General features: G+C 42.3%; 2 protein-coding genes across 2 annotated transcripts in view; both read right to left on the reverse strand.

Moving 5' to 3' along the window:
- Positions 1 to 13,244, reverse strand: part of LOC147333997 (uncharacterized) — a 118,148-nt gene that overhangs the window by 87,548 nt on the left and 17,356 nt on the right. The window lies entirely within an intron of this gene.
- On the reverse strand, positions 1,744 to 8,287 carry LOC147334001 (uncharacterized). The gene is made up of 2 exons (XM_086286626.1): positions 5,753 to 8,287; positions 1,744 to 4,623 (listed from the first exon to the last, which is right to left on the reverse strand). The coding sequence occupies exons 1-2, from the start codon at positions 5,768 to 5,770 to the stop codon at positions 3,799 to 3,801; spliced, it is 843 nt and encodes a 280-aa protein (XP_086142752.1). The 5' UTR covers positions 5,771 to 8,287; the 3' UTR covers positions 1,744 to 3,798.

The raw sequence follows: 13,244 nt of genomic DNA on the forward strand, positions 1-13,244 counted from the left end.
GGATATAAATATGAAAAACTATACAGAATATGAAATAAACAACTTTACAGAAATCTGAGATATACAGCTATACAGAAATGGGAACTATGCAAGCTGCAAACAGTTGTAGGGTTAAAAATTATCGAATGTACAGAATGATTATTTACACAGAGCTATACAGTAGTGCAGTTAAGATAAGTGAGATATAATTCCTACAGAGGCTATATAAAGTGCTAGTGGTTGTGAGTGGTGGTTCAGTCCATGTTATTATTGTGTGTTTGAGGGTACAGTTGTCCATTGTGTGTGTGTATGTTCAGTCCATGTGTTAACGTGGGTCAGATGTCAGGAGGCAGAGTTCAGGAGTCTGACAGCTGTGGGGAAGAAGCTGTTCCGGTATCTGGTGGTCTTAGTCCGGAGGCTCCTGTAGCGCCTCCCAGAGGGCAGGAGGGTGAAGAGTCCATGTGATGGGTGACTGGGGTCTTTGATGATTTTCCCAGCCCTTTTCAGACACCGCTTCCTGTAGATGTCTTTTATGGCAGGAAGTGGTGCTCCGGCGATGCGCTGGGCAGTTTTCACGACCCTCTGCAACGCCTTCCGGTCTGAGGCAGAGCAGTTCCCATACCAGACTGTTATACAGTTGGTCAGGATGCTCTCGATGGTGCAGCGATAGAAGTTCACCAGGATGTCTGAGGACAGGTGGTTCTTCCTCAGAGTCCTCAAGAAGACGAGGCGCCTGTGAGCCTTCTTGACCAGCTTGGAGCAGTTGGTCGTCCAGGTGAGATCCTCGGAGATGTGGACTCCCAGGAACTTGAAGCTGCTCACACGCTCCACAGCCATCCCCTTAATGTGGATGGGTGGATGTGGGTCAGCATTCCTCCTGTAGTCCACGAATGATACACCTGACTCCTTCAAGTCCGGGGAAATGAAGTGCGCATTTCCGGCCGCATTTGGAATTGGGACAGCCTTCATCACGTCGCTGTGGTGTAATCAGCCTACAAATGGGGTCTCAAAATTGTACCAAAAAACTCTGTACCTCCCTCCAACCACACACTTCTTCGGGTTTGCCATCAGCACTGCCTGCCTCAGGGAATCCAGGACCGTGACCAACCACTGCACATGCTCCACTGAGGTATGACTATGAATGATGACATCATCCAGGTAAGAAACAGCATATGCAGTGTGAGGACACAGCTATCGCTACAGGAAGTGCTGAAAACTGGCCGGGGCTTCCAACAAGCCAAACGGAAGTGTGACGAATTGGTACGAACCACACAGAGTGGAGGAGGCCGTTTTTGTCTTTGGACTCTGCAGACAAGGGAATCTGCCAATCAGCTGTGTTTCAAAGTGGTGCTCCATGAGAGTCGTGCACACGGGCAGGGGGAGAACACATCTGCAAAGCGCTGTTGCAATGCAGGAACATCTGCTTTATTGGAATGTGTGAGATGTTAATCACAATGCATCTTAAACACACACTCTAAAAGCGTCATGCCCACAGCACGTTTTTGAGAAAAATCAAATATTTTAGTCCTTGAAGATCATTTTAGAGTTTTTAATGAGCTGCAGGAACCCTGTTCTGTGTGAGTGGAGAACAGCCAAGTCGCCTCCTCTGATAAACCTCCACATGTACCACTGAAAACAGTTAAATTAGTTTGAATCTGAAATCATGGCTCAAACTACTTGTTCTGAGACCATTTCTTCATTTTCACAACAAACTGTTTAATAAGACAAACTTTACACAGACTTCATCAAATATAAGTAACACTTTAATATTATCAGGATTTCATCATACAAACTTCAAATCAACAGGAAAACAGCTGCAGAACATGTGGATCAAAATGAATTCATTAAAAAACAACATGTGGACTTCAAGGATACAGTAAATACACTAAAGTGAAAGGAGGAGCCAAAATTTGAAGGAATTTGAATTAAGTAAAAGTAGTCACCTTATGATCTTTAAATTGGTCCTGATGTGTGCTGCTGTTTTTAACTTTCAACATTTCTTTGCTGCCACTGTGAATATGAATGTGGTCTTTGCCTAATTGAATAAAGGTTACACTGACTCACTGCTTCATCTTCTGGTACAAACTGGCATTACATTGAAGTACAGCCCAAAACCAGTTCAGCTTGAGTTTCTTTTTTTCTGGACATAAAGTCACAGCAGGTGTTGTTTCAAAGCTGGTGGACAGATTTAGTTCATTTTGGAGGTTTTAAGAGCAACTGCTGTGAAAACATTTGTAGTTTTGGGAGAAAATGATTTAAGAGAAGATTTTACCTCAGCAAAAGATTAAATATGAAGGAAGGATTGAAATTTAACTTAGGTAACACATAAAATGAATACAACTACTAAACACTACTGTGTCCTAAGGAAACAAGGACTAAAATGTAACAGGGGTAACATTTTAGAGAATTAAATCCCTCAAAGGAAAAATAATAAACTTGATATGCATATCTATACATGCAGCTTCCTAAATGTAACATTCAGGATTATTCACTGCAGGTCCAGAAATCAGAGCTACCTCATCAGATCCAAGTGTGGTATCAGCTGACACTCTTTACAGGAGATTCCATCTGAACTCTGTGGAGCCTGATCTCAAGGTTTGTAAGTCTGAGCCTGAAACCAGAAGAGGATCTTTCTCTCTCTTCAGATTCATTGTGATCCAGTGATTTCAGTCCTGCATGATCAGGCTGATGTTTGCACGGAGCAGATAATGAAGTGAAGGTTTTTCCACATTGGTAATGTTGGGTCTAAACTCAGACCCCGCTGTATCCAGAACTTATTCCCATGAAAGAAAAGCAAGGCAACAATGTTCGATTGATTTCTTGCGCAAGGGAAGCCCTCATCTGTGTCCAGCATGACAATGAACCCCAAATGGTGGCCTCCTCTCGCTGCCTTTTATTGACAAACTTCAAACAATAGTTTACAAAACACCTCCCCTTGCAACCCCCCTTTGGTTACAAAGACAAGGCACTGTATGTAAATGTATACACTGAGTGTGTGTGTGTGTGTGTTATGTGAGAATGTGTGTGTGTGTGTGTGTGTGTTATGTGAGAATGTGAGTGTGTGTGTGTGTCCTCCTGCTGACCAAAGGGTCATAAACCCCAGGAAGCTTTCATCAAAAGAAACAGATCTTTCAGATAGGATGTATCTACAATAAAACCTCCCCGGCACAGAGTGGCTGGAGAGGTGGTCAGGATCAAAGAGATGGCTTTGATCCTACTGCTTAAACTAAGACTGTACAAATTTAAGAAACACAATGGCAACATTCAACAATTAGACTTAACAGGTAACAGTGAAACAGTTTATTTACAGCGTGGGATCGTTTGTGTTCGGAGTATGAACTGAGATTCCTGAAGCTCTTGTCACACTGGTCACAGCTGAAGTTCACTTCCATGTGTGTACGTTCATGTTTGTTACGATGACCTGATTGTGAGAAGCTTTTGTCACAGTGTCTGCACTTGTATGGTGTCTCTCCTGTGTGGATTCCCTTATGCTTTGTCATTGAGCTCATGTCCAGTGGTGAAGGATGACCCACACTGGTCACAGATGTGCTTTTTGACCCCACTGTGGAACAGTTCATGTATTTTTAATGTACTTGGTGTGTGGAAGCCTCTCCCACATTCTTTGCAGTAGTTCATTTTGTCTCCACAAAGATCACAGAGAAACTCTTTCCCACCACCACAGTGATGAGTCTTCATTTTTCCAAACAGTTCATTCAGTATAACTCCATAAGTTTACTGATCATATTTATTCCAAACAATCAGGTTAAAAATACAGGATAAAAAGGTAAATACATCCTCACAGTAACTGCACTTGTAGAGTTACTTTCTGGTGTGGATCTGTTGGTGTTTTTTCAGCTGATGAGGATATTTAAAAGACTTTCCACACAAGTGACAGTTGTACGCTTTAACTCCACCGTGGATGACTTGGTGTGTTTTTAAGCTTCCAGCCTGGGTAAAAGATTTTCCACACAACTCACAGCTGTAAGATTTAACTCCACTGTGGATGAGTTTGTGTGTTTTTAAGGTTCCAGCCTGGGTAAAAGACTTTCCACACAACTCACAGCTGTAAGGTTTAACTCCACTGTGAAAGAGTTTGTGTGTTTTTAAGTCCCCAGCCAGGGTAAAAGACTTTCCACACAAGTTACATCTGTACGCTTTAACTCCACTGTGGATGAGTTGGTGAGTTTTTAAGTTTCCAGCCTGGGTAAAAGACTTTCCACACTCATCACAGCTGTAAGGTTTAACTCCACTGTGGATGAGTTGGTGTCTTTTTAAGACTCCAGCCTGGGTAAAAGACTTTCCACACTCATCACAGCTGTAAGGTTTAACTCCACTGTGAATGAGTTGGTGTGTTTTTAGGCTTTGAGCATGGGTAAAAGACTTTCCACACAAGTCACAGGTGTAAATTTTAACTCCACTGTGGATGATTTGGTGTCTTTTTAAGACTCCAGCCTGGGTAAAAGACTTTCCACACAACTCACAGCTGTATGCTTTAACTCCACTGTGGATGACTTGGTGTGTTTTTAGGCTTCCAGCCAGGGTAAAATCCTTCCCACACTCATCACAGCTGTAGGTTTTCTCTCCCTTTCTTCTGTGAGGTTTGTCAGCCTCCTGAGAGCGCTGACTTCTCGCTCCATGTTGGTCCTGCAGTGACAGAGATACAAACACAGGCAGTGAGTGAAATGCAGTCGTGGAACAAACTGTAACTCCCTCCATTGGTGGAATCAAACATGTCAACAAACACATTGTTGGTGTGTTTCCACCGCCTTCTGGTAATAGTATCACATTACAATGATGTGCTACAATGAGAGTTGTAATGAAAATGACATTATTGAAAAAATATCAATCAGCAGAGAAACTCTTTTACTTCAGAAAAAATTAAAGTGATGATATTATTGTTTCAATGTGTGTAGAGAAAATATGATCTTTGTATTTTCTTGTAACTTCTGTGGTTTTTGGTTGTGAATGTAGATTCTGTATATATTGAGGAGTCCAGGATGGAAAAGATAAAGCTGCTGTTAACAGCAGTAGATTCTGTACAGGGAGTGCAGAATTATTAGGCAAGTTGTATTTTTGTATTGTGACTTGTTCAGTGGTGGTCGTCTTTCAGCCTTTCTTACCTTGGCCATGTCTCTGAGTATTGCACACCTTGTGCTTTTGGGCACTCCAGTGATGTTGCAGCTCTGAAATATGGCCAAACTGGTGGCAAGTGGCATCTTGGCAGCTGCACGCTTGACTTTTCTCAGTTCATGGGCAGTTATTTTGCGCCTTGGTTTTTCCACACGCTTCTTGCGACCCTGTTGACTATTTTGAATGAAACGCTTGATTGTTCGATGATCACGCTTCAGAAGCTTTGCAATTTTGAGACTGCTGCATCCCTCTGCAAGATATCTCACTATTTTTGACTTTTCTGAGCCTGTCAAGTCCTCCTTTTGACCCATTTTGCCAAAGGAAAGGACGTTGCCTAATAACTATGCACACCTGATATAGGGTGTTGATGTCATTAGACCACACCCCTTCTCATTACAGTGATGCACATCACCTGATATGCTTAATTGGTAGTAGGCTTTCGAGCCTGTACAGCTTGGAGTAAGACAACATGCATGAAGAGGTTGATGTGGACAAAATACTCATTTGCCTAATAATTCTGCACTCCCTGTATATATGGAGGAGCCCAGGATGGAAAAGATAAATCTGTTGTTAACAGGTTTTTAAAAACAGACCAGCTGTGCACACAGTTTCAATAACAGTGTAATTGTGATGTTTTTCTCACCTTTTGTGTTGAAGTCATTGTTTCCTCTGTAGTGGCTGAGCTGAGTCCAAATGGCTGAAATTGTTCCTCTGCTGCACCACCAGACTCTTCTCCTCCTGTTACTCAGCTGGGACACAAAAAGTATATATTTGTATTTTATCCCTGACAAAAAGAAGCAGAGCAAATAAACATGACTAAACTCCTCAGTGACAACAATACCTATTAAGCTTCAAGGTGAAACCCCAGAAGCAACTACAAAAAGAAAGTCATCAGTTGCCTACAAGAACTTGAAAGGGAAAAACCCCTGACCCCCTGCATATCACCACCTTTACCCAGGGGATGCTACACCCTGTATATATGGACTTCCATAGATCCACAAAGACGGAGTCCCGATCAGTCTCATTGGTAGCAGTATAAACTCAGCCACCTACAACATTTCAAGCACCTCATTACCATCCTAGCTCCCCTAGGATGGTAATTTCAAAACATTTTGAAACTCACTTTGTTAATGTGGAATTCTAAATTTATTTTACAAATGGAGAATTTATTCTACAATTCATCATCTAAGCATCTAAGAATTCTGTATTTCGATGTGTGTGTGGCTATTGTGGTTCTCCATATGGTGGTACAAATAGAGGACATAGATGAAGTGGCACACATCACGAGGGGGTACATTTACAATCACACACAGTGTGGTTGGCTAGGTTAACTCACAAGCAGAATTTAGCTGTGCCTGACTACAATAGAGACTTTCTTCTTTAGATGTTTCTGAAACAAGAAGGTGTAGTAAACAGATTTGTTTCAGAAAAAGGGGAAAGTAATTAAAACGACATACATAAGCACAGAATATTTTAATCCCACTAACACATACACACACATGCAATGAAGCTCATGAATACCAGATGGTATTTTAAACCTGTGTTTCTGATTTTATCATCTTGTTCGGTTCACTTACTAAGATGAGAAGCGATATATGAACTATCCATCCATCCATCCATCCATCCATTTGCTGCCGCTTATCCTTTTCAGGGTCGCGGGGGGCACTGGAGCCTATCCCAGCTGTCATAGGGCGAGAGGCGGGGTACACCCTGGACAGGTCGCCAGTCTGTCGCAGGGCCAACACAAAGGGACAGACAACCATTCGCACTCACATTCATTCGCACATTCACACCTAGTGACAATTTGGATTTTCCAATTAACCTGTCCCCACAAACTGCATGTCTTTGGACGGTGGGAGGAAGCCGGAGTACCCGGAGGGAACCCACGCAAACACGGGGAGAACATGCAAACTCCACACAGAAAGACCCCGGCCTGATGTTGGAATTGAACTCAGGACCTTCTTGCTGTGCGGCAACAGTGCTAACCACCGTGCCACCATGATATATGAACTAGTGGACTAATATTATATTAGGAAAGATGATTGAATGATAGCAGGGGTGAACAGAATGCAGCAGAGGGTTTAAATGAGTGAGACTAACAGATTCTTAGTTTCTTGTTCCTGATGATCAGATAAATGATGAGTTTAAAATCCAGGTAAGGAACGAAGAAGGCCAAATATTTTGAGTTTTTAGAAATAATTTTTGATTTACGTCTTAAATTGGACAAGCATGTAAAGAAGATTGCTAAGACGGTCAAGGCGAATCTGAATTGTTTTGTGTTAAGTCAGAACTACAGGGAGTGCAGAATTATTAGGCAAGTTGTATTTTTGAGGAATAATTTTATTATTGAACAACAACCATGTTCTCAATGAACCCAAAAAACTCATTAATATCAAAGCTGAATGTTTTTAGAAGTAGTTTTTAGTTTGTTTTCAGTTTTAGCTATTTTAGGGGGATATGTGTGTGTGCAGGTGACTATTACTGTGCATAATTATTAGGCAACTTAACAAAAAACAAATATATACCCATTTCAATTATTTATTTTTACCAGTGAAACCAATATAACATCTCCACATTCACAAATATAAATTTCTGACATTCAAAAACAAAACAAAAACAAATCAGCGACCAATATAGCCACCTTTCTTTGCAAGGACACTCAAAAGCCTGCCATCCATGGATTCTGTCAGTGTTTTGATCTGTTCACCATCAACATTGCGTGCATTGCGTGTTGGTCTTCCATGGTCTCTTGTGTTCTGGGGGCCTCTGGATGTCTGGAGTTTTGATCTCCTCCATACCCGCTTCACACCCTGGAGGACGGGGCTGTGGCCCCCCCACACTCCCTAGCAGATCATTACATGGAGAAACCTTTGGAATGCAAGCATGCTGATCCACACAGGTATGCACACATGGGTATTCACAGACGCGGACTAAAGCTTTCTTGGCTGCTACCTCAAAGCACACTGTGCGCTGTCTATCTTGCGTGCTGCACAATATCGTTTATTATTTAGTAAATATTGATATCTATGGCTAGCTAGTTTATTGTGATGGTGCTTTGTTTTCTCTATTATTATGTTGCTCTTTGTTGTTTGCTGTCTCCTCTGTTTGTTTTTTTTTTTTTTGTTTTGTTTTTTTCTCCATACAGGTGACCCAGGAGTTCTTTTTTTTTTTTTTTTCTCTCTCTTCCCCCCCCTTCTCACCGTCTCTTCTCCCCTTTGGTTTTCTTTCTTTCTCTCCCCCTCTTTCTCTCATTCATTCCCCCTGTCCTATTTATTAAAAAAAAAAAAAAAAAAAAAAAAAACATTGCGTGCAGCAGCAACCACAGCCTCCCAGACACTGTTCAGAGAGGTGTACTGTTTTCCCTCCTTGTAAATCTCACATTTGATGATGGACCACAGGTTCTCAATGGGGTTCAGATCAGGTGAACAAGAAGGCCATGTCATTAGTTTTTCTTCTTTTATGCCCTTTCTTGCCAGCCACGCTGTGGAGTACTTGGACGCGTGTGATGGAGCATTGTCCTGCATGAAAATCATGTTTTTTCTTGAAGGATGCAGACTTCTTCCTGTACCACTGCTTGAAGAAGGTGTCTTCCAGAAACTGGCAGTAGGACTGGGAGTTGAGCTTGACACCATTCTCAACCCGAAAAGGCCCCACAAGCTCATCTTTGATGATACCAGCCCAAACCAGTACTCCACCTCCACCTTGCTGGCGTCTGAGTCGGACTGGATCTCTCTGCCCTTTACCAATCCAGCCACGGGCCCATCCATCTGGCCCATCAAGACTCACTCTCATTTCATCAGTCCATAAAACCTTAGAAAAATCAGTCTTGAGATATTTCTTGGCCCAGTCTTGACGTTTCAGCTTGTGTTAGGGCTGCTCGATTATGGCAAAAATGATAATCACGATTATTTTCACTGAAATTGAGATCACGATTATTTGACGATATTTATTTAACCCTTTAAGACCTAAATGGTAAATGGTAAATGGCCTGTATTTATATAGCGCTTTACTAGTCCCTAAGGACCCCAAAGCGCTTTACATATCCAGTCATCCACCCATTCACACACACACATTCACACACTGGTGATGGCAAGCTACATTGTAGCCACAGCCACCCTGGGGCGCACTGACAGAGGCGAGGCTGCCTGACACTGGCGCCACCGGGCCCTCTGACCACCACCAGTAGGCAACGGGTACTATAGAACCAAGTCCACCAGAGCTTATATTATTTTTTTTACATGCTGTAGTGCCATTTGTGGGAGCATTTCAAGTTGCTATACATCAATACAACTGTTATAGCCCATATTTTAATAATATGTATGCATTAAGTCCATAGTAATTACATAAATTGCAAAAAAGTGCAATAAACTACAAAAAATATTGAAAATCGCTTTTGTTTTGTTTACATATATTTCTACTTGGAGAAATTTAAGAGGTTTATCCCTCAAAACTTTAAATACAATAAAGTTGCAAAAAATAGTTTACAACAACAGGAAATTTATTTTGAGTGTCTTCATAGTTTTATTTTGGAGATACAGTTTTTATATACTGCAGGAAAAACAAAAAACAATCCTATGATGCAAATTTGCAAAGAAAACAGCAGGTGCATCATTTCACTGTGGGAAGTGTTACGAACAGCTGATGGATCGGCAAAGCCTGTTTCTGGAGTATTATGTTTTTGTTCCTGCAAGCGCTTTTTATGCAGTTTTTGCAAAGCTATATGTGGAAGGAAACCGTGACCGAGGACAAGCTGATGGCATCAGACTCCTCCGGTTTCATATGCAAAACAAATTATTGCGCTAGCTTACACGGTTCCGGTTCTACAGGGATTTAAAAATAGTTACACAACACGGAGCGTGCTGCTCTGACCGGCTTTAAAGGGTTAACAATGACTTTAAAAAATAATATAAAATAGTGTGCAACACCACTGAAGTTTTTTTTACCTCTCTTTTCAACCAACAGCAGTCACTCTCCTCTCCAAATAACTTCTGCTTAGCTTTCCGAGCTTCCCTCGGGTCCTCTTAATCAGCGGTCTCCAACCTTTTTTGCGCCACGGACGGTTTATGCCCGACAATATTTTCACGGACCGGCCTTTAAGGTGTCGCGGATAAATGAGGGAGGGGCTAATAATCGGCTCAGTCATTTTTAATGATCGTTGAAATTCCAGATCGTAATCGTGATTAAAATTCGATTAATTGAGCAGCCCTAGCTTGTGTTACTTGTTCAGTGGTGGTCGTCTTTCAGCCTTTCTTACCTTGGCCATGTCTCTGAGTATTGCACACCTTGTGCTTTTGGGCACTCCAGTGATGTTGCAGCTCTGAAATATGGCCAAACTGGTGGCAAGTGGCATCTTGGCAGCTGCACGCTTGACTTTTCTCAGTTCATGGGCAGTTATTTTGCGCCTTGGTTTTTCCACACGCTTCTTGCGACCCTGTTGACTATTTTGAATGAAACGCTTGATTGTTCGATGATCACGCTTCAGAAGCTTTGCAATTTTGAGACTGCTGAATCCCTCTGCAAGATATCTCACTATTTTTGACTTTTCTGAGCCTGTCAAGTCCTTCTTTTGACCCATTTTGCCAAAGGAAAGGTAGTTGCCTAATAATTATGCACACCTGATATAGAGTGTTGATGTCATTAGACCACACCCCTTCTCATTACAGAGATGCACATCACCTAATATGCTTAATTGGTAGTAGGCTTTCGAGCCTATACAGCTTGGAGTAAGACAACATGCATGAAGAGGATGATGTGGACAAAATACTCATTTGCCTAATAATTCTGCACTCCCTGTATATACCTACTTTAGCAGCTCAGTTATTTATGCATTTGTCACGTTCCTGGGTCTTTTGAGCCATTGTTTTTAGTTCTAGTTCATTTTTGATGTTTATCAAATCAAATCAAAATTTATTTATATAGCACATATTAAAACAACAGTGTTGACCATAGTGCTTCACAGTCAGTAAAAGCACGAGACAGTTAAAACAAACAATAGAAGAGGACAACAAACAATAGGTAACAACACAACAAGCTAGACCAGCCAACTAAACAGAATCAAAAGCCAAAGTAAAAAAATAAGTTTTAAGACGTGATTTAAAAGACTGGATAGACTCGGCAGTATGAATATGAACGGGGAGGTTATTCCAGAGTCTAGGTGCCACGGATGCAAAGGCCCGGTCACCTCTCGACTTCATTCGAGTCCTAGGTTGTGCTAGGAGCCTGTGATTGATGATCTAAGTGCTGTGTTGGGATTGTATGAATGGAGTAGTTCAGAAAGATAGCTGGGCGCTAAATTACAATGGTTTATGTTTAAGTTCTTTAGGTCAGTGAAGTTCATTTGGTTATTACACTCAACAAAAATATAAACGCAACACCTTTGTTACTGCTCCCATTCCCCATGGGATGGACGTAGAGACCTAAAATTCATTCCAGATACACAATATAACCATCACTCCCAAACAGTGGTCACAAATCAGTCCAAATGTGTGGTAGTGGGCACATCTGCTATATTGAGATAATCCATCCCACCTCACAGGTGTGCCACATCAGGATGCTGATCTGACATCATGAGTAGTGCACAGGTGTGCCTCAGACTGCCCACAACAAAAGGCCACCCTGGAATGTGCAGTTTTGTCTCACAGCAAAATGCCACAGATGCCACAAGCAATGAGGGAGCGTGCAATTGGCATGCTGACAGCAGGAATGTCAACCAGATCTGTCGCCCGTGCATTGAATGTTCATTTCTCAACCATAAGCCGTCTCCACAGGCGTTTCAGAGAATATGGCAGCACATCCAACCGGCCTCACAACCGCAGACCTCGTGTAACCACACCAGCCCAGGACCTCCACATCCAGCAGGTTCACCTCCAAGATCGTCTGAGACCAGCCACCCAGACAGCTGCTGGAACAATTGGTTTGCACAACCAAACAATTTCTGCACAAACTGTCAGAAACCGTCTCAGGGACGCTCAACTGCATGCCCGTCGTCCTCATCTGGGTCTTGACCTGACTCCAGCTCGTCGCCGTAACAGACTTGTGTGGGCAAATGCTCACATTCGATGGCGTCTGGCACGTTGGAGAGGTGTGCGCTTCACGGATGAATCATGGTTCACATTGTTCAGGGCAGATGGCAGCTGAGAATGTCCCAGTTCTTGCATGGCCAGCATACTCACCGGACATGTCACCCATTGAGCATGTTCGGGATGTGCTTGACCGGCGTATACGACAGCGTGTACCAGTTCCCACGAATATCCAACAACCTCGCACAACCATTGAAGTGGAGTGGACCAACATTCCACAGGCCACAATTGACAATCTGATAAACTCCATGCGAAGACGATGTGTTGCACTGCATGAGGCAAATGGTGGTCACACCAGATACTGACCGGTTCTGGGTCCCCAGACCCCCAATAGCGCAAAAAACTGCACATTCCAGGGTGGCCTTTTGTTGTGGGCAGTCTGAGGTACACCTGTGCACTACTCATGATGTCAGATCAGCATCCTGATGTGGCACACCTGTGAGGTGGGATGGATTATCTCAATATAGCAGATGTGCCCACTACCACACATTTGGACTGATTTGTGACCACTGTTTGGGAGGGATGGTTATATTGTGTATCTGGAATGAATTTTAGGTCTCTACGTCCATCCCATGGGGAATGGGAGCAGTAACAAAGGTGTTGCGTTTATATTTTTGTTGAGTATAGATTTCTCTTTTATTTTCTTCCCCTGTATTTAAGTTTCCCTCACCCTTTGTGTTTCATGCTGCGTGTCTTATGTTATCAAGTTTGTATTGTCATGTCTGCGTCTCATGTCTCCTGTTTCATTTTGAACGTCTGTGTGGTATGTCAAATCTGTTCGATGGCATCATTTAGGGCTGCACAATTAAATGCTAGAAAATCGCAATCTCAATTCATACTTATGTGTGATCTCATATCCAAATGACAACGATTTAAGAAAAAAAAGAAAAAAGGTAAAAAAAAGATGACGATTGTACCGCATTTTGATCCGGGACATAATCTGAATGAAAACAAACGCTCACTCTTCCTGCTCAACAAATGACAAAGGAAGAGCCTTATACCACGTGATACAGAAGCAAGCTTCAGAAGCCAGGTTCTCAAACAAATCTCCTCTAT

This window comes from Aulonocara sp. 'chitande type north' Nkhata Bay, linkage group LG3 (genome assembly GCF_057382095.1).
Source record: "Aulonocara sp. 'chitande type north' Nkhata Bay isolate Kocher_YH1m ecotype deep benthic linkage group LG3, A_spYH_male_GT1.1, whole genome shotgun sequence".
NCBI classification, from domain to species: domain Eukaryota; kingdom Metazoa; phylum Chordata; class Actinopteri; order Cichliformes; family Cichlidae; genus Aulonocara; species Aulonocara sp. 'chitande type north' Nkhata Bay.